At 37.5% G+C, this 26,386-nt stretch overlaps 2 protein-coding genes across 3 annotated transcripts; one reads left to right on the forward strand and one right to left on the reverse strand.

Annotated features, from left to right (window-relative positions):
* Positions 1 to 8,609: 8,609 nt before the first annotated feature.
* On the forward strand, positions 8,610 to 11,763 carry LOC131977773 (C-C motif chemokine 25-like). Its single transcript, XM_059341201.1, has 4 exons — positions 8,610 to 8,702; positions 10,754 to 10,871; positions 11,080 to 11,194; positions 11,295 to 11,763. Exons 1-3 carry the CDS (start codon positions 8,639 to 8,641, stop codon positions 11,192 to 11,194), a joined length of 297 nt encoding a protein of 98 aa, XP_059197184.1. The 5' UTR covers positions 8,610 to 8,638; the 3' UTR covers positions 11,295 to 11,763.
* A 5,072-nt stretch (positions 11,764 to 16,835) lies between these two features.
* LOC131977998 (serine/threonine-protein kinase NIM1) lies at positions 16,836 to 26,266 on the reverse strand. Of its 2 annotated transcripts, XM_059341488.1 has the most exons (5): positions 26,217 to 26,266; positions 24,740 to 24,837; positions 22,460 to 22,765; positions 21,144 to 21,412; positions 16,836 to 19,502 (listed from the first exon to the last, which is right to left on the reverse strand). In XM_059341488.1, exons 2-5 carry the CDS (start codon positions 24,759 to 24,761, stop codon positions 18,753 to 18,755), a joined length of 1,347 nt encoding a protein of 448 aa, XP_059197471.1. In that variant the 5' UTR covers positions 24,762 to 24,837; positions 26,217 to 26,266; the 3' UTR covers positions 16,836 to 18,752. The 2 variants fall into 2 exon arrangements, with proteins under 2 accessions (XP_059197471.1, XP_059197469.1); XM_059341486.1 differs by lacking the exon at positions 26,217 to 26,266 and having other exon boundaries at positions 24,740 to 25,147.
* Positions 26,267 to 26,386: the final 120 nt, after the last annotated feature.

Raw genomic sequence — 26,386 nt, forward strand, 5'->3', positions numbered from 1 at the left:
GGAATTTATATATACACCACACAAGTGTCATTAATACTGGGGGAAATGGTTATCCACATGCTCTACATATTGAATTTTTGGCATTTTTATAGCCACTTCTTGCAACTAAATTTCCCGTCTGACGGTTGATAAAGGCTTATCTTACCTTATCCTCTAGTCCACATTTCAGGGAGCAATAATGTATCTTTTTACTCGGCTACAATTATTTTACAGCAATAAACCTAAATTAAACATTAAAAAACCCCAATGAATGTGAAGTCAACCACCCCTACATAACACAGAGAAAAGTTATGCTGCATAATGAGAACTATAACTTTTATCACTGCTCATACCTATGTGCTTTTATATGTAATTGTAATAGAGTATTACATTTTATACAACAGTCGGATTCCCTCTTTATGACGACAGCTTAGAGTATGGCAAACATCACGAGACAGACACACATCAATAAAGTCTTTGCACTTGTCAACAGAACGCTAAAGTACACAACACACACACACACACACACACAAGCACATGCTCTCTCTTTCAACATCTCAACTACAAATTTGACCCCTGAAGCTGTGAGCACAGCTGTGAAACACACAAGGCTACATGTGCTTTGCATGTTTGCCTTTGATGCATTTGATAGCTCCAAAGTGTTTGAATTTAGTACAGCAAAACATGTTGAGAATGTATTTAAAGTTGTTTGTATGTGTGTGTGCAGTGAATACTGTTCTTGTCATGTCAGGATATGACTTTAGTGTGGGGTATTGTGTAATCAAATACGGATTATGTTTTAACTAATTCACAGAGGATGTGGGCTTTACCTTTTTGACAGATTGATGATTCACATGTGCACGAAGCCTGGTCGATAAAGAAATGTTGTTGATGTTTTCCCCCGGCAAAGAGTCCTGGCCTCAGTCCCATCCAACATCTTTTGGGTTAATTGAAATGCAGATGACGAGCCAGTTCTTATCAGTATATCAGTTATCAACACTTTTTTAAAATACAGATCATCATTCGTATACATCGTATACACACTCAGTTTCGTACACTGGCTACCCTACAAGTTGCCATCTGTAGTTACCAACTATCTGTAACATAACATTCAACTTTCATACAATCGATGTAGCAACCAAGGAATCTTCGACATGTAAACCTACGACTTTCTGAGCCACAGTCGTCCTTCTTGTGTCTGAATGGTTCCGGACTCCAGTGGAGAGGAAGCTGTTATAGCAGCAAATTCATGTGCATTTTTTTTTAATGAGATGTTTAACAATCACATATGGATTTAATGTTCCACTCTCCAACAATTTGGGCTAGTTTTTGGCTTATTTTGTCTGCTTTTTTAATCCTTTTCATTCTGCCTGTATGTACCACTTAGAAATGTTCCATGTTGGTATAATTTTTTTCCGCACAACCTCACCTATATGACCCGATAATTTTTTGTCCACTTTGAAACAAAAAAACACACGTAAAATAACACAAAAAAAATAAAATCTGATTTAAAAAAAAACAACTTTAATAACACTTAGCCCTTTATCGGGTGAAGAACTATATTTGGTAACTTCAGTGGATATCAAAGTGGGGTCCCCATGTCTCTCTGTTTGGTTGTAGAACCACATGGATTTTGATTAAAAAAAGGTGCAAATTTACAAGGTTAAAGTGGCAAATCTACAAGAAAAAAAGTAGCAGATTTAAGAGATTTAGAGTGGCAAATCTGTGCGAAAAAAGTCGCAGATTTACGAGAAAAAAGTGGGAAAAAATAAACTTTTTTCTTGCAGATTCACCTCTTTAAATCCCATAAATCTGCACATTTTTTTCTTGTAGAAAAAAACACACTTTGTATGTTTGTTTGTTTTACACATTCTGACAGTATGTAATATCCTCCAATATTCTCTAGGGTTGAAATTTGGAATTTGCAAGTATTTCAACGAGTGCCCTATTAAGGGTTAAATATTGCAAATGTGAATTAAAGTTGTTCATATAAGAGGTAACATGAGGATATCATCTAGTTGTATATTTTTATACTATATATATTACTATAGTTGAAAATTAGCCAGTCTGGCTAAACTGGCACTTTTACAGAAATATTTATTATTGTGCACTGCCCCTGTAACTTTAAACTGAACTATATAAAAACATTTTGAATACATTTTATATTTGACCTTATTTCCTTTCATCATCAAACAGGACATTTGGCAGGTTGTGACATCATGAAGAAGTCACATATTCACATATCTATCAATGTATTACAAATAGACCTGCAATACATTTGGCTTTTGTTTGACACACATATCCAAAGTAATTTACAAAACTGCTTAGTATTCATGATTCAGACACAACATCATCAGATCAAGTGAACGCTGACATTTGGAAGCAATCAAATCATCGCAAGGCTGAGATTACTATGAGCACAAACAAAAGTCAAGTATGAAGTGTAGCCTCTTTCTCCAGAACATATTTCTTTTCATACCTCATAAAAAAAAAGGCACACATTTGAAAAACGATTTCCTCTGTGTAGCAATCAATTTCCCGGAATCTGGAATCAGCTTCAGGGACGTTTCATTTTACAGTTTAACAAAACCTACTCATGTTGAGCCATTTGTAAGCTGATTCCAATATATCTAGAGTAGAAAATAGTAGAAATATAGCCAAACACTTCAAAACTGATAATATGTAATATAAAGGAGAGTTAAGAACATTTTCTGAAGGGGTGGATGTTCATGGAGGTTCATGACTGGTCGATTTCTGGTTGAAAAGTAAGAGCAGCCAGAGTTGCATATTTCTTTTGAAAAGGGACCAACAATGCAGCAGCAAATCTATTATAATAACACCCAAAACTAAAAAGCATTTAAGGTGCTGATACTAAGAAATGCCAAAGCATTAGGAATAGACTTCACTCCAGTAAACTTTTTAAAGAGCAAAATATTACGTTTCTTGTAATCATTTAATACGTTGTTCTTTTAACATTTATCAGGTTTTCCCTTCTTGGAGCAAGTATCTGTTACACCATAGTAAGTTTATTAAGGTTAAAGGTTAAAGGATCCCAGCAGCCCCTTCTGCTGTCAGGTCAACCACAAAATAAAATATACTTGTACACACACATTTGCACACAGTTGCACACAGTCACCCACATATGCTGCTGCTTAACATTCATCATACAGTTTATGGACCGACTGACACCCCTCTATATCCTCTCTGTATGTTTATTACTCAGGTGGATTTATTTAGCAGCACCACAGTAATCAAATGGAGGTGTGACTTTGGTCATAGTATAGTGCAGGAATATAGGTGATCTGACACAGACTGTATATGGAAGAGTGCAAAGGCAACAAATATACCATGAAGTCCATATCATCCTTTAGGAATTAGATTTGAAGCAGGACAGGCTTGTAAATGAGCTGCAGCTGTCGAGAGGACTGATGGGGATCACTAATACATGGCCCAGTTCATTAGACGTAAATGAAACTTCATAAACACACAATAAACCAGCTTTGGAAGGGAGCCATACATCTGGACAGCTTTAGTGCTGTCAGATTAGATCTGCCTTTGTGTGAGGAAGTATCCGCTGTGCTGGAGGTCCGGAGCATGAATGTTTTATTAGGAATTGTTAAGAGACCCGAAGTTGGCGTCTGTTCAGTCCAGTCAGGATTGCTCACCTGGCGCATGCACCAAAAAAGCCACGGCTACGTTATGCGTAGTGAACATCCGGAGTGTTTCCCGCACTGGCCCGGCTAATAGACTTTCACAATTTAATTACATCAGAGATTCTAAAGCCTTTTTTCTCAGCTAAAGGAACATTTTACAAATATAAAACCTTTACAAATCAAAATCCATAATAGACAGAGGTCGTCATTTAGCTTATTTACAATTTGAGGTGTCCAGTCAACAGTTTCACATTGTCTCTCTTGTAATGGTGGTTTATGGGGAATATTTTTTGGGCACCACAAGTGTTCACTAGAAAGAAAAATGGCTGCCAGGCTGAGCGGCGTATCCACTTCCATAGTGCATCCATAGTTCAGAGGTGCTACACAGAACCTGACCTCTGACCTCTGACCATGGAGACAAAACTTTAAGATTTTTAAATGGCATCACTAAAGGATGGCATTACTATTTTAGTTCATTTCTAGTTGTCTCAATTTCAGCATTGTTCTCGTGTCCCTCAGTGAGACAAGACTTTAATATGATCATATGTTAACTACATTATATACCCATTGTATACAGTGTGTCTGAATGTAAAACCACAGAAAGGATCTTTTTTTTTTTTTTTTTTTTTTTTTTTTTTACAGTATGGTGCAATAACATCAGAGGTACCTGGGTGGTATTATCATACAGTGTCTGTTTGTGACTGTGTGGCATTCAGTGATCAAATTTCATCTTTACTAAACAGTTGTAAAAGTCTTAGAGTACAGAGCCACTACGAGCTGGACAGAAGGTTTCCATCCCGGGACATCTTGTGAAATATTGAATGTGAGCAGGTACATTACTCTGAATGCTTACGAAACAGTCTCAACCCTCATGTTATGCTTACCACTTATGTAATCTTGATTTTGTTAACATGATGTTTCATAAGATAAGTGTAGGGAGTGAAATCAACTTGGTTTTTGTACAACAACACTCAGTAAGATGAGATGAAACAGCTGCACGCAGCTGGACACCAGACAGAGATTTAAACCTTTTTAATAGTTCCGATAGAGGGGATTGTGATGGAAAACAGCCAACATGTACAAGGCTCTGCTCTGTGATTTAATTGTTTGTTTGTTTGTTTTGGTTGTTTGTTTGTTTGTTTGTTTGTTTGTTTGTTGTGTCTGTGCAGCAGTCCACACAAGAATGACAGCAACCATGAAGTTCCAGCTTTTCTTTCTCCTGATCCTCAACTGCATGTACCTGAGTCTGACACAAGGCGAGTGGAACAGATCAGATTTGATTCACACCAGAACTGTGATATTATAATGGCAAATTGAATTATTATAGCAGCCTAATATTGTGCATATTGTTTTAGCATTTTACACTGTCAAATCTAAAAAAAAAATGGACTTAGTTTCAGTGGAACAAAGAAGTCTCTTCAAATCCCACTTTTACCAAATTTGGTTGAATTATGAATTGTATTTCATCTTCCTTTATATTGCTGCTAAATCCTTTCTTTTAATATGTTGAATTATTGAAAGATCACTTCATACCAAGGTTTAACCTGTCTAGGCTTGCTATTATAGGCTTTTAGGCTTTTCTTTTTTTAGGAAACACAACACACATTCCTTTGATTAACAGTTTATTTATCCATGCATCAATACCCCAAGACAATTGAACTTGTGAATGAACAAGCGAGAGTCTGAAGCTGCCAACCACAAAACATTCCTACAACTGACTTTTAGTTTTCGAGTGATCACTGCGCATTTTAGCTCAAATTTTGTGTGTGTGTGTGTGTGTGTGTGTGTGTGTGTGTATGAGAAAGTACACTGTATATTTTTATCTCTCTTTCAGCTATGCAAGGAGGATTAATTGAAATGCAAAAAAAACATTGAAGTTTACAGAATACAGGACACAAGTGGTGGCTGCACCATTGATGCCGGTGTGTGAGTAACAAAACATAATGTCTTATTTTCTTCCACTGTATTTAGTACCAATAGGAACTGGTAAATATTTTTTACTGGTGTGTTACCAACATGTGCAGCAAGCTGGATGACATAAATACAAAAAATGCCACTCAACTCTTGACACAAGCTGTTGTCATCTCAAAACGTGACTACTGTAATGCCCTCCTGTCGGGCCTGCCAAAAAGTTAACATGTCACACCACTGCTCATCGAGCTCCACTGGCTACCTGTTGCAGCCCGCATCAAACTTACATCTCTAATGCTGCCTACAAAGCTGTCTCTGGTACTGCACCCAGCTACTTGAACGACCTGATACAGCCATTTGCTACCTCACCACCGCTGCACTCTTCCAATAAATGACGCCTGGCTCTGCCACCTATTCGTTCAAGGCAATCCAAACTTTTTACGTTTGTTGTTCCCCGTTGGTGGAACGTACCAACAGTTCCTACCAGAGCAGGGGCGTCCCTCTCTACGTTTAAAAAACTCCTGAAGACCCAGCTTTTCAGAGAGCATCTTCTCTCCAAGCACCACACGATAATTCCACTCCTTAAAGAATTGTCAAGCACTTATTGCTGCACTAATGCCTCTTATCGCACTATACCTTGATTGTTTCCCTTTTCTGTAAGTCGCTTTGGATAAAAGCGTCTGCTAAATGACTAAATGTAAATGTAATATTACAAATATGTGCAGATTTGTGGTAGGGAAGAAGCCGTTAGAAAACACATGGTGGCCTGTGTGTTCTAATCCACATGGGATGTGGGTCCCAGAAATGACTGAGATCCACTCAACTCATTACTCATGAATTACTTGAATGTAAGAACAAACGCAGAATTAGGTAAAAAGTTGCACAACACATTCCAACAATGATGCTCTTTACTGCCTTCCAGGGAAACTCAATGACAGCCTAATTCTTCATCATAGCATGTTTGTCTCTGTAGGCCAATAAAGAGGAGTAACAAGAAGAATGTGAGGAAGCGTGAATGGTGCTTGAACTTTGTCTCTTTGGGAAGTCTGTCCTCTCTCCAGGTCTTGAAAGTGAAGACGAGGTCGTGTGTCTTATTCTATCTATTTGGCGCCAACTGAAGTTTCTCAACATCCTCCGGGATCCATTGTCTTCATATATGCTCACAATCTGTCTTTGATGTTGTTGTCCTGATTTTCTATATTGTAATTTGTGTGTAGTTTGTGCAAATGTGTGTATGTCTGGGTGATGTTTATGAAGAAAAAAAGGTAACGCTTTATATTAAGGTCCTTGTAATAACCATTAATTAACAAGTAATAAGGCCCTTGTAAGTCCTTACAAGATGCTTATTAACATTATTGTGTATTTATAAGCTTATATAAGTGTTAATAATGGCATTAAAAACACCCATGACCCACCCATTATGTCTTTGCCATGCCTTTATTAATCTTATTTTGTTTTCTTATTGATATTAAAATATACTTTATTGCTGATCTATTATAAGTTAACTATAACTTAACTATGCTTTTTGCAACTACCGGATCTAAAGCGAGAACAATGCCTTATTACTTGTTAATTAATGGTTATTAAGGACCTTATCATAAAGCGTTACAGAAAAAAACTCTCTGGGGAGTAGCTGAGAGTTTTTTATACAAAAGATTTCCATATTTTTATATCCACATTATAATGTTGTGTCTTTTTGTAACTAATAAAGAGCCGATATGAACCACATTTATTCTATTTTTATGAATCAATAAACTGCACCAAACTGTTTTAAATCAGTTCTGTCCTGATTTCTGTCCTGAGAAAAAGTTGCACCACTCCCCCCGATGTCATTTTCACTAGAAAAAGCAGATTTAGATTTTTCCCAGTAGTCTCTCACGCAGTCTGTATTTGGCATCAATTTGAGCCAATAATTGACTACATAAGCCATCCATCAACACTTTAAAACTTGGCTCCCTGGATAGTTGGTCTGCAAAGCTGGTTTTCATTGGCTGGTTGATAACCTTGATGGTAAAGGGTTGGCAGGTGTGTTAAGATTCTCTGTCATCCAGTCCAACTAGGTCAGACTAAAGGATTATGTCACAATTTCGAAAGTTTGAAAGCATTACTCAGGTTACTGCATGTACATTGAAACAGGTTTGGTAAACTGTTGCCATTCATCTTGTTTATAGCATAGACTGTGTATAAAGATGGACAACAAAAGTGAGGCCAAAAGAAGATGAAACACCCCTGTCTGAGATATTTTGGCTTAATCTTACGATGTCACTGATGTGGGATAAAATCCACTCTCATCATAACTGTAAAAAATGTATTTAAAAGTTGCTTCAACTTTGTCAATAACTTCTATTAGTAATAATATTTTACTTTATCTTCAGTTGTCATGTGCCTCAAAAAGACTAGCGTATTAAAGGTACTTGGGTGGTAATGATGTGTGAATGTGTGTGTGTGTTTGTGTGTGTGTGTGTGTGTGTGTGTGTGTGTGTGTGTGTGTGCGGGGGGGGGGCTCTGTGGGATTCGGTGATCAAATTTCACCTCAGTTGTAAAAGTCTTAGTGTTGACATGTCAGAGGAGGTGTGGTGAAGGAGGGAGGGCAGGTTTCATGTTTGCACTATAAGAGTACAGAGCCACTAGGAGCTGGACAGAAGGTTTCCATCCCAGGACATCTAGTGAAATACTGAATGTGAGCAGGTACGTTACTCTGCATGCTTAGGAAACTATCTCAACCCTTCTGTTCTTCTTGTTGCAGTCCTGATGTTGTGAACATGATGTTTGATAAGAAAATTGCATTGAGTCATCATTTACCACAAATCCACTTAGTTTCTGTACAACAACACTCAGTATGCTGAGATGAAACAGCTGCACGCAGCTGGAAACAAGACAGAGATTTAAACCTTTTTAATCAGAGGTCGCAGCTTTAACCTTTTTCTGTTGCAACAGTTCAGATAGAGGGGTTTGTGATGGAAAACAGCCAAAATGTACAAACTAGAGGGAGGAGGAGGAGGAGGCTCTGCTTCCAATTTACTGCTTTTCTCTGCGCTGTGATTTAATCTTTTTGTTTCTGTGCAGCGATCCACACAACAAGAACAACTGCAGCCATGAAGTTCCAGGCTCTTTTCTTTCTCCTGATCCTCACCTGCATGTACCTGAGTCTGGCACAAGGTGAGTGGAAAAGATCAGATTTGATTCACACCAGAACTGTGATATTATAATTGCAATTTGGGATTAGATAGATCAGATAGATTTAACCATGCATTTTTTTAAATAGTAGCTCAAAGTTGTGAAGATAACTGTTTTAGCATTTTCTATTTTAAACTGCAACTATCAGAGAATGGATAGAGTTCTGTTTATGACTCTGGAGAATATGTGGTGACTCGCTTTAATCAGATTTGGTTGCATTGTGGAGGCAGCTGTTTTTCGTAATCCACATTCCTTTATATTGTTGCTAAATCCTCTCTTTCAAAGAAGTTAATTATTCTGCTCAAAACCATTTACCACAACACTTCATACCCAATTGTAATCTGTCTAGGCATGCTATTAAAAGGCAGCTTTGATGTGGTAAACTTGTGACAGATTTGAGAAATAGGAAACAACACACGATACTTTAATTTAGTAAAATAGCTGCTTTTCAAAAAGGATTTCTCCCCCAGCATGAATGGGGAATTATGTTCTGTGGACATTGAAGTAAAACTGGCAGTTTCTTTTTGATACATCAAAATTGAATTCCCCATTTCTTTAATTCCCAACGCTCCTTTACAACATTTTCCTTTCTTATTTCTGCTTTTTAAGGTGATCATTGCAGCTTGTAGCTCACTCACCATTCAGTAGCGTCATTACAGCCAATCATGTGGTGGCAAGCCTCAACTATCTCTGGGTATTAAATAAGCATTTAAAAGCAGCAGAGGAAGCTTAACTTTGAGCAGTAGAGGGAACATATCAGATTTGTTGCAAATAGTACAGAGTTAGTTGATTAGACATTACAAAATGCACAGTATGATGACATAAAACTTATTATGACAAAACCTATAAAAACCAAAAACTATAACCCAATTACAAGTTAAGTTATGAATTACAGTGAGCAAATATTTTTATAACTACTAAGCTTGTGAGTATAGGTTCCCACAGTGCACAAGTACATTTTGACAAAAAATAAAGTCACCAAAATTTCATGATTTATTTGTTCGGTTAACGGTTCAATTGAACCTTCTTTAAATTGTATTTCCCAGTGTCTAAATGCTGTTTCAAAATGTCTTCATGCTGTCAGGAATGACAGGAACATTTTCTGGACTCCTTCAGCTATTCGCCGACACTATTAAAGTCAGATTTAATAGTGAAATCAGCTTGTAAAACATTTGTACAACATGTGTCTCCTGGACCGCTAAACCCCCCAAACTCCCGTATTAAAATACCAGAGACATGATGTCATGTCCTGTCCTCATTCACAACTCTGACCCTGATGGTAAAATTATTCTACTTTAAGACTTTAAAGACTTGGAACAGACCATATTGACACTAAAAATGAAAATAGTATAATTAAAATATTCATGAAACATTAGCCTGATATCTTTATATATTTATTTAAACCTATCTTGACCAGAGAGAACCACAGATAGTGTTGCCAAAGTTCAGTTAGGGCTAACTGAACCAGGATCAGTCATGGAAAGTTATGTTTGTGTGTCCTTGTATTAGTAAAAGAGAGAACAAATAAATGCCATCTTTTAGTTTTGTTATTTCTTAATGCTGAACATGCAGCATAACTTCCCAAAATGAATCCCTTGTACTTTTTGATGATGAAAATGGGGACTTCCAAGAAGCTTTTTTAGCCCCAGATTTTTGCTCTTTGTGTTTTTTTGACACAAAAATAATAACTTCATCACACATAATTAAATTAGTCATTTGTGAGACCAATGGTTATTATTTATTTCATATTAACATTAGTTAACACTGGGTCAGTAGTTCACAGCTGACATAAATAGTGCTCACTTCAGGACTTTTAAGATTTAAAGATTATAGGTGTTCCAATAAAAACAGACAAAAAACATAACTTACCAATGATAGCATTGATATATATGTATATATATATATATATATATATATATATCGTTATATCGTTCTCTCTTGGCCCCTGACTAGAGTTATTGCTTCATCTGAGTGACATGTTTAGTTGAGGCAGTTTTCCCTGTCTAACGGCAACTTGATCTCTCTGTCTCTAGGCTCGTATGGTAACTGCTGCCTTGGCTATGTCACAGAGATGAAACGAGGAGCGAGGAGAAACATTGAAAGTTACAGGATGCAGGAAACAGATGGTGATTGCAACATCAGAGCTGTCGTGTGAGTTTTATGACCACCACTGTTGGCCCAGCAAACCTTTTGTTTTCCTACATTGTTCAGACTATAAGAAATTGGCAAAGACGAATGGAAAAAGAAATAACCTGCTTACTTAGGATGTGAATGAGTTGAGCTTAGGGCAGCACTTTTAAATGTACATGCTGATTATTTGTGCAGTATAATATTTAATAATTAATACTGATATGTGCAGGTTTCTGATGAAGAGGAGGCGGTCACACACAACACAGCGGACTGTCTGTGCCAATCCAGAGAAGCTCTGGGTCCAGGATCTGGTTGAGATTGTGAATAGGAAAATGAATATTTAGGTAAAACACACACGCTCACATACAAAACACACTCATACATACGTAATTTAATGCCAAACAGAGACTCAGCGTAAATCATCATACACTTTTGTCCCTGCAGACCACTAAAAGGAGAGAGAGAAGAGAAGAATGGGAGAGAGGACAGCAGCTGTTTCACCTCGCTGTCAAACATAAATCACTTTTACCCACATTGGTTATGTTTCAGTAGTTTTGGTATTTCCTGTGCTGAGAGAGAATGTAAATGTGCACGTTTCACTATAACACGAACATAACATATCCTCAGTGTTTTAGCCAGTATCGCAAAATGCATTTATATGAGCCAACGCTTTGATTCTGTTCACTTCTCTGTGATATGTAGCGCCTGCTAGGAATGAGCCACTGTTTGGCAGCTTTGAAATATATTTTCAGAGTGTGTTTGTATGCATGTGTATAAGTGTGTGTGATGTATATGTAAAAACCACTTTGGGGATTAGTTGAGAGTTTTTTTATATGACAGATTTCCATATTTTTATATCGGCATTATAATTGTACTTTGTGTCTTTCTGTATCAAATAAAGAGACGAAACAAACCAGAGTCCTGTTTTTCTATATGAAACAAGAAACTGCACGGAGCTGTTTTAGTTCGGCCCTGATTTGGTGATGCCACAGTTGATTTTGGTAGGAAAAAAAGCTGCACCACTCCTCCCTTGTATAAGTTTAACTGGATATCAATGAAAGCAGTGAAGCAGTCTGCATCTGGCAAAAACTGACTAAATGAGCTGTCAACACTTTAAAACTTGGCTGTCAGGATAGTTGGTCTGCAAAGCTGGTTTTCATTGGCTCGAAGATAACGTTCATGGTAAAAGATTGACATGAAAGCTTAAAATCTGCCACATCTAATAAGATTCCCAGGCATCAAACCCAGTGAAGCCAGATTAAAGGATACATTCAGTATTTTCAAGTGCCCATGTGAACTTTGGAACAGGTTTTGGGTGCCTCAGTCATTCTTCTTGTTCAGACTGGATAAGAAGTGACTCCTTTATAAAGTGCTATCAGTGTAAGTGATGTGAATTAAAATGATGCTCAGGACAAAGACATGCAGCATCTAAACCCCAACGTCTCTGCTGCAAATCCACCAAGGCGCAATTGTAGCCTGCTGATGAATCAATTTGTTTCCTTTATATTTCTTGACTATGCAGGAATTGCTGCTTACTGTTTGGGAACACAACAATAAAACTTGGCCTCTCCCCCTCAGGTCAACGGAAGTGAAAGCAAACCCCAGATTCGCTCTCGTTCTAAAATAAAGTTCGGCCCGCTCTGTGTTTTCCCTCACTATATTTGTATTATTTCCAAGCTGTGTCCACAATTTTATGTTACCGTATACTCAAAGGGTTAAGCACAGGAATGGAAAACAGAAACCACAGGCAGAGGACAGTTTCTGCAAATATTGACAGCAACACACACTCATAGTGGGTCATAGGTGATGATTGAGAGGGATTTTTTGTGTTTTTGTCGATACATTTCTGTTCAGGAAAATTCTGCATAGCATATATTTAAGCTTTTAATCCTAGTTTCATACAGCATGCACTATGTTCTGTTGTCACAGTTTGCTGTTTTTGCTGCTAGTTTACAACAAAATCAACATGCTTTACCATTTTGTGCAAACAGGAAATCACATAAGCCTTGCACCAACACAAGTCGGTCAAACTGCAACTTTGAAGATTCCACCAATTAGACTTCACAAACAGGCAGCAAGATGTTTTTCCAAGGATGCAATACTTCTTGTTTGTTTTCTGAGGTATTTCTGGAGCTGTTTTACCACCATCCATCCAACATTACTCTTAATATCCCCCAGCTGTGAGCAGCTTCTCCATTTCCTTTGTGCAAATGTGAACATTTAGGCCAGTTTGGATGTGAAAGCATCCAAACCTGTCTAGAATTATGTTGTACGTTAAATAGATTTGGGTCACAGAAAAACTATCAATCTGCCATGTTCGTTCTGCAAGACTGTGCACTGTATGATCCCATTGAATCATTTAGAAACTTAACTTTGATGTGGGGGCGTCTTTTGTGCATGTGACTAACTTTCTTCCCAGCATTAACTTCACACTTTCGGATGGTGCCTGTAAATCAGAAGCTGTTTCGTCTAGCAGGTTGAATTCCTGCAGAAAGCATGTGAACCATCAGTTCTGCTACATTCATCGGAATGAATCCGTGTGCATACTTTAGCGTAAGTGTAATTGAGCTCAGGTCACTCATGCGGTCTGCACAGTACAGAACAAGAAACCAGACCCTGATAGAAAAAAATGAAGTGCAGGTGCTGACAGTAGTCCTTGTTTTTCACACCATGAAGCATTAACAACAAACTAATCAGTTAGCAGAGCAGTGTGACACAGTTGACCCGCTTCAGGGTTCAGATCATCGACATGAAAATAATGACCTAGTTAATGTGGACTACTGTCTACTGAATCCCTGAAGCTGTTTCTTTCTTTCTCACCTTTGGTTCAGGTAGGGAAGGTTATTATTTGACTTCTTTTAAATAAGCAGTTGCTGTCTACGTGACAGACATGTCAGATCTCGCTCCAGTTGTGCCCTATTAGAAGACATTAATGCTTTGTTGCTTGTTTCTCTGAACAACATTGCACGTACGGTACAGAGTGAATTTTAACATCACTTTCAACAAGTGGTAGAAGTATTCATATCCATTACTTAAGTACTAATACCTCACTGTGAAAATACCCCAGTACAAGTCAGAACCCCAGAACAATGTCCTGCTTTGAAAATTTAACTTACAACGTTGTAAATAAGTATAATTTGTACAAAAAGTATTAAAAGTTTGCAGTAAAATGACTGTTATGTTAATATAAATCATATTTCTTACATTATTATTAATCATGCACTAATGTAAAATAATAAACAAAAGCAGGATTTGACTGTTGAAGCTTGTTGAGGTGGAGCTCATTTTGGACTATTAACCGATTCATATTCTGTTTATCATTATTAATTAAACGGCTGATTATTTTATACATTAATCGATTGATTGATTGATTGATTGATTGTTTGGTTTGTAAAAATATTGAGAAATGCCCTCAAAAATTACCCAGAGCCCAAAGTTAGACCTTCACAATGTTAGTTTTGTCCAACTAATAGTACAAATCTCAACATAACTACTAATACATTGCAATTGTTGCAATTATTTTAAGGAAAAACAGCAAATATACACATTTGTGAATCCGGAGCCATGAAATGTTTTACATGGAAAATGATAATAAACAGTCAAAATAGTTTCCAATCAATTTTCTGTAAATTCATTGGATTGTATTCATTGTTAGGTACAGTCGTTTTATTCATAAGAAATCATCATATTTTATATGCTCTTCATCTTAATTTGTAAAATGACTAGTAACCAAAGCAGTCAGACAAATGTAGTGGAGTAGTTTATCATGTAATCCATTGTTAGACTTCCAATCCTTGTCATGTTCTCTCCTGCAGCTGAAAGGGAAATTGTCTATATAAGGCAAAGTGGTTACTCTTTCGCAACCATCTCACTCGTGTTTTTATGAACTGAGCATTTGTTATTCAACCAGAGCTCAAGGCTGCTCGTTTACTGCCAAATGCAATTACAAACAAAAGCTGACCTGCTTTAGGGTTGATATCCTGACAAACCTTGATGATCCCAGAGGAAGAAGAAAGGTAAAGGCCAAGAGAGGACATAGTTTATTCAAATGAGCATGAAAAGCAGAAGATACGTTTTTTTATGGTTAAAACTTAATTTCTCTCATCACTATTAAATTTCAACCAGGCAGGGGCTTATGACTGGATCAAAGGACGTATTATGTCAAATCATCATATGAGGAGATTGCTTTTAATATGTTTTGTGGCATTAATATGATTTGTTATGAGATAATAAACATCAGATTCAAAACAGATTCAAATCGAATTCTTCCCGGGTGACATCGATGTTGTGGTTTTGGCGAAACAGTCAAGATGGAAACTAGAAGGACAAAGAAATCCTTGGGTCATGATATCTGTCAGTACGGGAGTTAAATAACGCTCCAAATAAGGCTACATTTGAACGAGAGAAAAACTGGCATGGCCATTTTCATTTTTTGTCACCTCTTACCTTAAGATATCTGAATGTTTTGTTTTATTGAATGGGCACCCACAAGTCTCCCCTTTACACACTTTAAACTAATCACATGCAGTTATTCTGCATGTAGGATAAATGTGTTATTTTCACCTATTCTAAAATTTAAATATTTCTGCCTACCGGGGTCCCAAAACAGTCTTGAAAATGCAAATATTAGGTATGATTGGGGATTCAATGAACCCAATGGGACTGTGTTGGAGGCTTGCATGGGAAAGCCAATCCCTTCGTCCCATCACAATGTTTTCTGCCCTTCATACTCTTAACCTTCAAAGTGTGAATAGGAGCCGAACCAAAACAAAAACTCTATTACAAATATATGATTAGACTAACTTGACACAAAGTGCTGAACTGCACCTTGAATTAATCTGCAGGTCCATCTTGCAGATGATGCACATCATGTATAGTATGTGGCATCTACGAACCTGGTCTCACAGAAATCCGTGAAATAGCCGCGGATTCGCTTAACTCAAAATCCGTGGAATAGCCACGGAATCACTAAAATTTCTGTGAAACTGACACGGATTTTCGCTATACTGCAAGTTAATGACAGTCATATCCCGTGGCTATTCCATGGATGTTTTTTCCTATTGGTTTGTTCTAAGTCACGTGACTTTCAAGGTCCCGGCGGTCAAAACAAAAAACATGGTGGACAGTTCTCTCATTTTTAGTGAAAAAATCAATATTTTGACTTAGTTTCTGCATAAAAATGGATTTTGATCACATTTCTAGCGAGAAATATGTTTTATTTTCTAAATATTCACTCAGTGAATGTACATAATCACTTTGTATGTTGGAATAGCCACGGGATATGACTGTCATTAACTTGCATTGTAGCGAAATCAGTGTCAGTTTCACGGAAATTTGAGTGATTCCGTGGCTATTCCACTGATTTTGAGTTAAGCAAATCCGTGGCTATTTCACGGATTCCTGTGAGACCATGTTGCATCTACTGCTGACCTGCTATCTCCCACTAAACACCCTCTGCCCACTCCCTAAAAACGGGTCTATGTGAGCTGGGTTAAACTCAGCAACCTTATCTATCTCATTAAAAACCTCTTCTGTTTAAAAAAAATAATAAAAAAATAGCCAAAGGCAAGCCTCTATGTTTAATGAAGCTCACTGACATGTCATGCTCAGCTACCTTTGATCACCTCAAAGTAAAAGATTAACTCTGATTTATAACAGATTTCACTCAGTTTAGCTCATGCATCAGTTCCCTTTGAAATGGGAGCTGGAGACAAGTACTCTGTTGGTACTCTGTAACTGTTTATCTTTCTTCTTATCACTATCACAAGGAGCATTATTCACTGCTTCCTTAATCAGTTAAAAGGGCACACCACGGTCATGTAATAAACTATAACAGTGATTCTCACACCAGCAATATTGAGCAAGAACAGGTTTCTTAAATAAACAGCAAGTCAAGACTCCTCCTTTGATAAATTATCGCTGTGTCTGCTCCTGCCCACACAGTGTGTACACATTCCTGTGTGAAAAAGGCTGCAGGCTGCGGGGTTGGTGTTCAACACTTTATTGCAAAATATTAGGCTTATCACAGTGCCAATCAGTAATCACAAATACAGCAGTTGCATGCAGACACTGGCAGGATTGGCGCTATATTGCAAGGTGACGATAATAGGCAGAGAGTGATGCCTGTCCAAGGAGACTGTTGTTCCCTCGAGGGGAATTCACAAGTGAAAGGAAACAAACTGAAGTTTGACTTCACGCAAAGTTTGACAGTCTCAAGAGAATTTACAGCTTCTCGCAGTTTTGTAATTCTCTCGAATTCTTAAGGACACAAATGCATCATTTGACGTTAACAGCTCTTTTACCGAAAGTGCTTGAGATTTCTCCAAAATGATTTCCTGCAAACTGGCTCAAGTGCCAAGTTTTTTTTGTAACTTCAGACCTTGTAAGGAAGCAAGTAATCATTCAAAGTGCCAGTAGAAATCTCTTTGGAAATGGTTTGAATCTGAGCTGGAAAAAGATAATATCCTGCTGTAGAAAAAAAGAGGAGATTTGAGAGAAAACTGTTTAAAACCATTGTCTGAAAACACTTTTATTCTAATTATTGAATTTGGACCTCACTCACTGCTGTAATTATTAATAGATAGCAGCATAAAGCTAAGGCCAGTGCCCATGAAGCAAACGTTATGGAATAATTAACATAGTTGTTAACAAAATTAGATTAAAATCATGCAAAATATAAAACAAACAATGCACTCAAGACTTTTGGAAACATTACATAATATTTATAAACAATTTAATTAATAAATAACATTAAATGAAGGCATTTAGGCATCATTTTTTGTTTAAAAAACCCTCACAAAATTCAGTTTTGTTCTCATACTGCCCACGGCTGCTACACCTCTATTCACACTTCTGAGATGCTCCGTTTGAATACCTGTTTCTTTAAGCTTTGCTCCCACTAATGCCCAGTCCGCTCTGATTGGTCAGCGATTCTGGGTCTCCGGCCTCTTGGGGCTCCTTTGTGTATATAGACTGCATGTTCTCGTAATTGAAGTGGCCCTCCCCTGCTTCTGATTGGGTTATCCTGATGTTCTTACCCTAACCTTAACCAATCTGACTCCACATGCTTGAGAGTTTTACACAAGTCGTTCATTATTTCATAAATACTCCGTTATCGACCATAACCATAGTATAGCACCAGTCTCTACCATGAAAAAAATCCCCAGTAAAAGAAAAAAACTAAGTAATTGAACATGTTGCGACAGGAATGCGATCCGAAATTGGGGAGACATTAACAACATCTGCAGGGATTCTTTTTTCCATGCATTTACCGTATTTTAAACTCTCTCTGCATTTTATATCACAATCTTACATTTTAACATTATATATATGAAAGAAGAAAGGAAAAGCATACTAGGTCCCCTTTAGGTTGCCCCTTACATTTTGTCTGTTGTTCTGGACTCATGTGGTCCTATTTTTTCCCTTTGCCTGATGTCATTTTCCCCCAGTAGGTTTCTCCATATTCTCAGGTTTTATCTCTGTCACCTCATGTTCTCTTTCGGATTACCTGTAGCTGGATGAGCTCAGTAGAATTATTAACTGACTAAGATGGATTGGATGATGCTGATAGCCATACGGTTAATGATGAACGTTGCGCGTCAGTAAGCTTTTGTTGTGATGCAATCAGAACAAATCATAGCTAATTACTTAAGAGAGGCGCCCTAGCCTGTAAGCTGTAATTGACTTACACTGTGGGACAGAAGAACCCTCCGACTCCCTCAACCTCCATTTGTTTGCCATTTGGGTCCAGTATTGCGTAACACAACTGGAGTATTTCTCAACATGTAACATAACACTTGAGTGATTAGGGGAGCCTGGAGTGATTGGAGGAGTGTTGGAGAGCACATGGACACATGTGAATGTGATAAAATGCCATAATTAAAGCCAGTCCACTTATTCTCCTTACAGTAAAACACAGACAGTCGTGGGACTGTGTTTGTCCGTAGGTCTAACAGAAAACATCGGACTCCCGTACTCATCGGGGTGAACCGCTGAATAACCCACAGCCTCCACTGACCTCCTCTTCTGGACCCGATGGAGTAGGATCCTGTAGGTTCCTGTCAACGGGCTCCTGCAGTCCAAGCAGGGATTGTTTTGGAAATGCACCGTCTTAATACCCAAATCTGACAGCAAACTCTTCACCTCCTGCTCCTCCACACACAGAGGCTGGTTGGACTGAGCAAAGTGTGCCGGGGACAGGGGCAACATGACATGCGGGCGAGCATACTCAATCCCCTGCAGCCAAGTACTGTTTGTAATGTGTGTGAGAGGCGAGCGATCCACAGGCACAGGCCGCAGCATGCCCTTAATGACAAGCTGGCATGGATCTGGCACATAAGCAGGGATACTGTACGCCCCCTGAAGGATGCAGCGCTTCAGCCTCCCGAGTTTGTCCCCAAAAAAGGGCATAGTGGCCGTCACCATGAAGTACAAGAGAATACCTAAAGCCCAGATGTCTGAGTAGCAGCCGATGTAACCTTTATCCTTGAACAGTTCAGGAGCAGCGTACGGTGGTGAGCCACAGAAGTTGGTGAGGAGCTCGTTAGGGCCCATTTCTGTGCTGAAGCCGAAATCTCCGACCTTGATGCAGTAGCTGGTGGTGTAGAAGACGTTCTCCGCCTTAAGGTCTCTGTGGACGATGTTGTTTTCATGCTGCATCACAAAACATGGGAAAAATTTCATGAGAGGTTCTAACAAAGTCAATTATAAGCATCCAACCAATCAATTATTTATTAATTTAAATGAACTCAAATTCAATGAACTGGTGGATTTCAAAACAGCACAGTTTATGTTCAAAATTAACAACAACATGCTGCCTGACTGTATTCAGAAAATGTTCAATCTAAGACAAAGCCATTACAATTTCAGAGGGGAGTGTATATTTAAAAAGTTAAAAACCAGAACCAACACCAAATCACGATGCACCACGGTAACAGCTGTTAATTTATGGAACAAATTGGAGAAAGACTTGAAAACTTGCAATACCATTAACTTATTCAAGAAATTACTTAAAAATAGGATGATTAATTTATATAAGTTAGAGTAATGAGTAATAAGCTTCTTTCTTTTCTCTCTTTTGTGACTGCTTATTTCTTTTGTTGATAAATAACAGATTGTACATTTCTAAATTTTAAATTTACTTGAGTTGTAACAGGGTAGGCGTAATAAGCTATGCTTCAGCCTACGCCTTTTCGGTCCAAATGTCTATTATCAATTTTCTCTCTCTGTTTACATGTTGTTTACTTTGATCAATGTTTTGTTTTTGTTTTTTCTGGTTTGTTTTGATGACATGTATTGACCGAACAGATACGAAACGAAACGAAACGAAATTGTGACATTTTCAATTCACCTATTTGATCCGAAAGTTTACAGTGTTAACAATCTCTGAATAAACTTAGCAACAACAATATATAATAATATTCTTGTCAATGCTCTAATTGGAATGAAACATTAAAAAGCAATGTGTAAATATAATTGTATCAAATGTTGTTGTTGTTGTTGTTATTTTTATTATCAGTTGTGGAAAATAACATGTTAATTTACTCAAGTTATATTTTCAATTTGTTCTACTTCACTGCATTTCTAAGGGAAATGTTGTTCTTTTTGACTCCACTATATTTATCTGACTCTGACAGTTAGTTTCAGAATCAACATTTCAAATTAAATTGAAAAAACATATGAACATACCATATAAAACAAAGTTTAAAGGCCAAACAAAGAGTTTCCCTGTAAATTTCTCAAATAATTTCACCTAAATAGTAGTTAAAATAATCTAATATTTTACAATGAAAGCAAAAAGTCAAGATACTTAAGAGTTTATAAATTAATTAAAACTAGAGTTTTCTCACAAAATAATGTTAAGAAAAACATTGCGGATAACTGAAATGGTCAAGTATTTCTTTATTTAAAGTATCACTGTACTTCTTCCAAAACAGATTACCATTATTATTAACACTAAATAGCAACTGAATCTTAGTTGATTGTGTTTAACAAGTGCTTGCAACAGTAATTGTATAATCTGGGACATTCTGCAATTAAAGTCCTTTATTATGGGTAATTTTGGTGTTTTGGTGAGGTCGCATATATAAATATACTTATTTAAAGTGCTTTATGCATGAAAATTACCTTATGTGGTTAAAGCATTAATAGATTGACCCAATTCAGTGGCAGCTCAAATTCAGCTCTTACTCACTTTGAATGACTCATATGAATCATGAATACCTCAAACATCAGTGTGTATGAGCCACAGACGGAGCACAATGCTGTGCAGAAAATGCTGACAATGAGGCTCACCATGTGTTTAACAGCAGAGATGACTTGTGCAAAGACCAGTTTGGCCTCCAAGTCGTTTAACTTCCCCCTGGTGGTGATTCGGGAGAACAGGTCTCCACTGCTGCCGTATTCCATCACCAGATACAGCTTCCTGCCGGTCTCCATCACCTCGTACAGTCGCACTATGTTGGGGTGACTCAGCTTCTCCATGCAGCCGATTTCTGAGGCAGTCAGCGGCTGGCTCTTCTTATCCAGACGCATCTTGTCCATAACTTTGACAGCGACTCTCTCTGAGACGGGAAGAGGATTAGATGTCACTGGTGGATTTAGTGAGGGTCTAACAAGGTGACAGGTCAAAATAGGCACAAGCATACTTAAGAGATTTAAACACATGAGACTGTTACATGCACCTGAGGAGAGGACTGAAGGAATGTATTTTTGGCGTCTAATTTAATTGGAAGATTGTTGCAGCATTACTTTAAGGTATGACAAAAATGTGTATTAGAACCAAGAACCCCCGCAACTGTTCAAGCTGCACACAGAGACACAAACTTAGTTTTTATAAAGGCATTTCAACGGGGAATAAATGCACTGCAGGGGTCAGGGAGGATCTGGGTGATCACAAAAGCTTATTCAGGGGATCAGTCTACTGACATGCACATTATTCACAAACTGTAATATTTATTTGCAACGTCAAACTGTGCAGATAACAGAAAAGGCTACAGTGTGGCTGAACACAGGACAAGAGGGAATGCGTCTCTTCTGAAGGTAACTCTTTGGAGTTTACTTTCAAAAAGTCTACAATACAAGTGATATTGAACTATATTCACAGGGGCAAAAACAAGAGACATTTTGTTTTTGTTCTTTGGTGTTTTAAAAGTTGGTTCGAATTAACCAAATTCACAAAACAACATAAACAAACTAACAGATCTGGCCAGTGGTGAAAAAGGTAAAATTGCTGTTTTTGTAAAAGGAGTCTGGTGGCATTAATAAGAGTCTTTACTTTCCCCATAATAACTTAAAGAGGGCTGTTTGATAGCTAGGTAAAGAAGTGGAAATGTTAGAAATATAGTGTACACTTATACTGATATTTATCTTTCAGGTGGGACTGTATTTGGTGGTCGTCCTCAGCAGTACATCGCTTAGCTTCCATGACGATACTTCTGCCTGTTTCTCCAAATTGGGGGCAGCCGACTGCCATTTACCACAGGTAATACACTTACTATGGATAAGAACCTCATACAAAGACACTAAAGACATACAAATCCAGACTCTCTCTTTTAGAGAAGTAATGAATACATGGGATAAAACCACATAAATAACTTGTGATTTCTGACCTTTGGTCAAGGTGTGGATGCCCAACCTGACCGTGGAGAAGTTTCCCTGCCCGACCTCTCCACGCAGCTCGTAAAAGCCAACTCTTCGACCGAGCATCAGATCGTTGACGACCCTCTCGTTGTGGGCCATGTCGTAGACGACCCTCTCAAACGGCGTCTGCTTCATCCTCTCTGCTTCTGTCAGCTGTGGGATGGCACATACAGCAGCAGGAGCCGAGGGCTTCTTGGTCAGCGTCTGCACTACCGGAGTCTCATCTTTGGATTTCTTGCTCCCTTTCTGTTTCGGCCACAGGCGTGCTTTGATGGCTTGAGAAGAAATTTAAGAAAATTATGAGAAACAACAAAAACATTTAGGAATTTGTGTTTCTTGCCTGTAAAAATACATCAGCGCCACTGTGTGGAAGCAGCATGTGAAACCTGTTCCATGTTAAACAGCAGTAATAGTCGTAAATTAACTTCTTCAGCAATAGGCACCGCTAACATTGGAGAATCCCTCTTAAGGTATTTTTGTAACAGACCAGTGGAGTCTTTCAGAGGTCAATGTGTGCCTGTTCCATGTATAGGACATCGGTAATGAGATTGACTTCATTGTGAACTCACTTTGTCTGTACGTGGAGAATCCTTTGGCCTCTTTCACAACAATACTGACCTGGTTAATCTGCTTAGTTTATAAGTTGTTGATGTCTATTAGGAGATGGAGGTAGATAATAACTGATTATGAAGATAAATTCATTAGTAAATGTAAATATTTACTTGTTATATCTTTTTGTTTCAGACACATTGATGAATGAACGGATACTAAATCTATCCGCAGGATGGAAGCGGTGATCTATTTGACACCTTTGTGTTGTTGTTGCTTTGTGACTAATATCTTATCAGCTTTAGAGTCCTAGACTATAATGCTGATATCATCAATTTCAGCATGTTTGTTTAATTTTTTTAAAATAATGGACAAAAGCAGGATGTATCTACTGTTCCTGTTTGTTTCTTCTGTTCTGGGAACAGGTTCTTATTCTTCGCACACAGGTCTCAAAATCTCACCACATCTCTTTAAAAACTTGCCAAAGTATTCATGTTTTCCCAAACAGAACAGCATTTTGATTTTATTGTTATGTAAGGCTTATATCCTGTTTCTTTTGTGTTCACAGGAAACGGTTGATTAAGGTTTCAGCATTACACAAAGACTAATGTGCAACAGGGTCAGATGTCAGATTGTTTCGGCGTCAAGGCTTGAGCTCTGTGTGGGCGGGCGTCTTATAGAGCAAATATAGCTTCTTCAAATGACATGCGAGGGTTACACATTGCTAGGATTACTGATTTAAACTGCTTAGACAATGGTTAATAAAGAAGATAACAGACAATAACTTCTGTAAATGTACAGTGGAATAACACTGTACCTCCACCAGGTCACTGTTGGCTAAATTTAGCCGTTGTTAGGCTTAAAGTGTCAGGATTACCACCTTCTTTTAGAAACAGTATTAGTGTGTCTCGTCAATTTGATAAAATTAGGCTACTTAATCATTTCAGGCTGAACATCATTCTCTTTTCTTTTGTCGCTGCTGCACTGTTGTATTGTATTCTGCATATACATTATCTATTCTTGGTGCTATATTCATTTTAACATTTAGCACTTTGAATTTACATGCAGCTGAATATGTAAATAGAAATTGCTTTGCCAAGATTAAAACAATCAAAGGCTAAATATGGATGTATATTGTATTTGTTTATTCAGTAAACTGTGTTGCATTCCCAGGCAGTATTATTTTCTTGATTTAGTTTTCTGTGGGATTTGTATGGTTGTTTGTTTTATTTTTGGTGTCATCTTTGTTATTGCTGTTGACAGGTTTTGTGTTGAAGTGCTAAGAAAACAAAAATGTGATTTTGCCATTTAAATGGGCTTGAAATAATGAAATTTGCAATGAAGCACCTTGTGTAAATCACAAATAGTATGCATAAGCTTTCGTGATTGTTAATACATATTTTACTAGTGCCTTACAGATTGGTTAGAAGTCATTCACAGGAAGTAGTTTGGGGTTTCCAGTTAGTGTTATCCTTGTCCTAATTTTGCATCAGTAAACTACAACTTAATGCTAATAAGGGTCTTTTAATTTCTTTTCACAGGACAAATACAAGCATAGGTTATTTTTAAACAGTCTATAACTGAGTCAACTCTATAACTATAAAGCATACATAAATAATGTATTAGCCATATTGAAGCTATGAATAATGATTACATATGATTACAAACACAAGAAAAGTGAACAGAGCAGATAAGTTTACCTGGGAGCTGCGGGTCCTTCATGTCCGTCCCTCAGGCTCACCTGACTGTGACTGAACTAAGAATGGAACCTCAGAGGACTAAATCGCTCCGCACAATCCTATTAACAGAGAGTATTAGTGGACTGCTCATTGTGTGGCATGACATAAGCTAAAACGATGGAAATGCTGAATATGCACTTTTAAAGAAGAAACCGGTCACGCATTATAGTAATTTTCAAACTGATCAACTGATGATAAATGATGCATGTAGGCCACAAGAATTGTTTCAAACTGTAGGAAATGAGTTGCAAGTAAGTGAAAGTGTTATTAATGTAAGACAGCAAGCTTTACTGGCATGACAGTCAAAAAACACATTTTATGCCTTTCTTCAATGTTTCGCGTTAACTCAAAACAAGGTAATATAAAACAATCACAGTGAATTGAATCATTGAAATATTCCACATATAAGCAGTAAGCATAAAGGGGATTTTCATTAAAGATGAAGCTCTTTAAATGAATAAACTGAAAAAATATATACTGGAGAAGAGGGAAAAAGAAAATATGAGGGGAAGAGGTATTTTTTGAAGGTAAAAGAAAAAATGAAGATGATCCCCTAAGTCAAGTAAATTAGAAGCTTTCTTAGAATAATGAGTTAGTACTGAAAAATATCAAATGTCAAAGTTTCTCAAAAAGCTGAGAAACTTTCTAAAAAATATACTAAGTCATTATTATGAGTAACTAAACCATATTTTTTAAACAGCTCAATCCTTTTAAACAGATTAATTTCTGCGCTCCTCATTGACGCCGTGAGGCCATGATTGATCCTGCTGAGAAATAAGACAGAACTGCAGGCTGTTTACACAGACCAGAGAGGAGAGGTTGCAAGTAGAGGTTGTAAAAATGCAAATAGTTTAATACCTATAGCATGTGGAGACCCAAAAATGTTTGTAAAATGATTTATTGATGATTCATGTTTTACTCTGCAAAAAACACATTTTTGGGTTGCTCACACTTCTAGCCATGATTGTGCCTATTCCATAGAGGTACAGGACTTATATATTGCAGTGAAATGAAAGGCAACATTAAGTAAAATGTAAAAAGATAAAAAAACGTCCTGACTGCAACAAGCTTTGGGTTCAGATGGTTAACTAATGAGTTTTCGTATAGCCAGGTGAACATAGTCAAGCATTTAGCATTAGCTTTGGGATTTTTAAAAGCAGAGTGAATGCTGTACTTGAACAGAAAAACGTCCCCAAATGAATTTTAATGCTGCTTCATACCTGTGTCTAAGGTTAAATAAGCACCATATGCACCAACATTAGATGATTACATGGCAGTATTGTGTTTAAAGTTTATTTCTGCTGCCCCTATGTGGACAAAATGGGTTACAAATGTGAGTGAAGTTGCGTTTATCCACGTTATTCTCTTTCCGGTTGAATTAATAGCATAATATTTCTTATTCACTGCACTGTTCTCTAAATAGATAAAAAATATTCACCTTTTTAACATCTTGACGTTTCTTCAGCTTCATTATCGTCAAGGCAACTTGCTTTGATTGACGTTTATTTCTAGCCAATAGCCACAATCTGGTTCACATTCTGACCAATCAGAGATGAGGATTAGTTGGCGGGAGAGGAAAAGGCGGGGCATTAGAGTGAATGGCTGACG

Source organism: Centropristis striata, chromosome 9 (genome assembly GCF_030273125.1).
Source record: "Centropristis striata isolate RG_2023a ecotype Rhode Island chromosome 9, C.striata_1.0, whole genome shotgun sequence".
Taxonomy (NCBI): domain Eukaryota; kingdom Metazoa; phylum Chordata; class Actinopteri; order Perciformes; family Serranidae; genus Centropristis; species Centropristis striata.

Bases quoted from the DNA above. Each gene is read 5' to 3' on its own strand.
- LOC131977773 (XM_059341201.1), top strand. From the start codon at position 8,639: ATGAAGTTCCAGGCTCTTTTCTTTCTCCTGATCCTCACCTGCATGTAC. The intron at 8,703-10,753 runs GTGAGTGGAAAA...CTCTGTCTCTAG, and splicing joins GTACCTGAGTCTGGCACAAG to GCTCGTATGGTAACTGCTGC. The intron at 10,872-11,079 runs GTGAGTTTTATG...TGATATGTGCAG, and splicing joins TGCAACATCAGAGCTGTCGT to GTTTCTGATGAAGAGGAGGC.
- LOC131977998 (XM_059341488.1), bottom strand. From the start codon at position 24,761: ATGAAGGACCCGCAGCTCCCAG. The intron at 22,766-24,739 runs GTAAACTTATCT...TTTCTTCTCAAG, and splicing joins GAAGGACCCGCAGCTCCCAG to CCATCAAAGCACGCCTGTGG. The intron at 21,413-22,459 runs GTCAGAAATCAC...TTCCCGTCTCAG, and splicing joins CATCCACACCTTGACCAAAG to AGAGAGTCGCTGTCAAAGTT.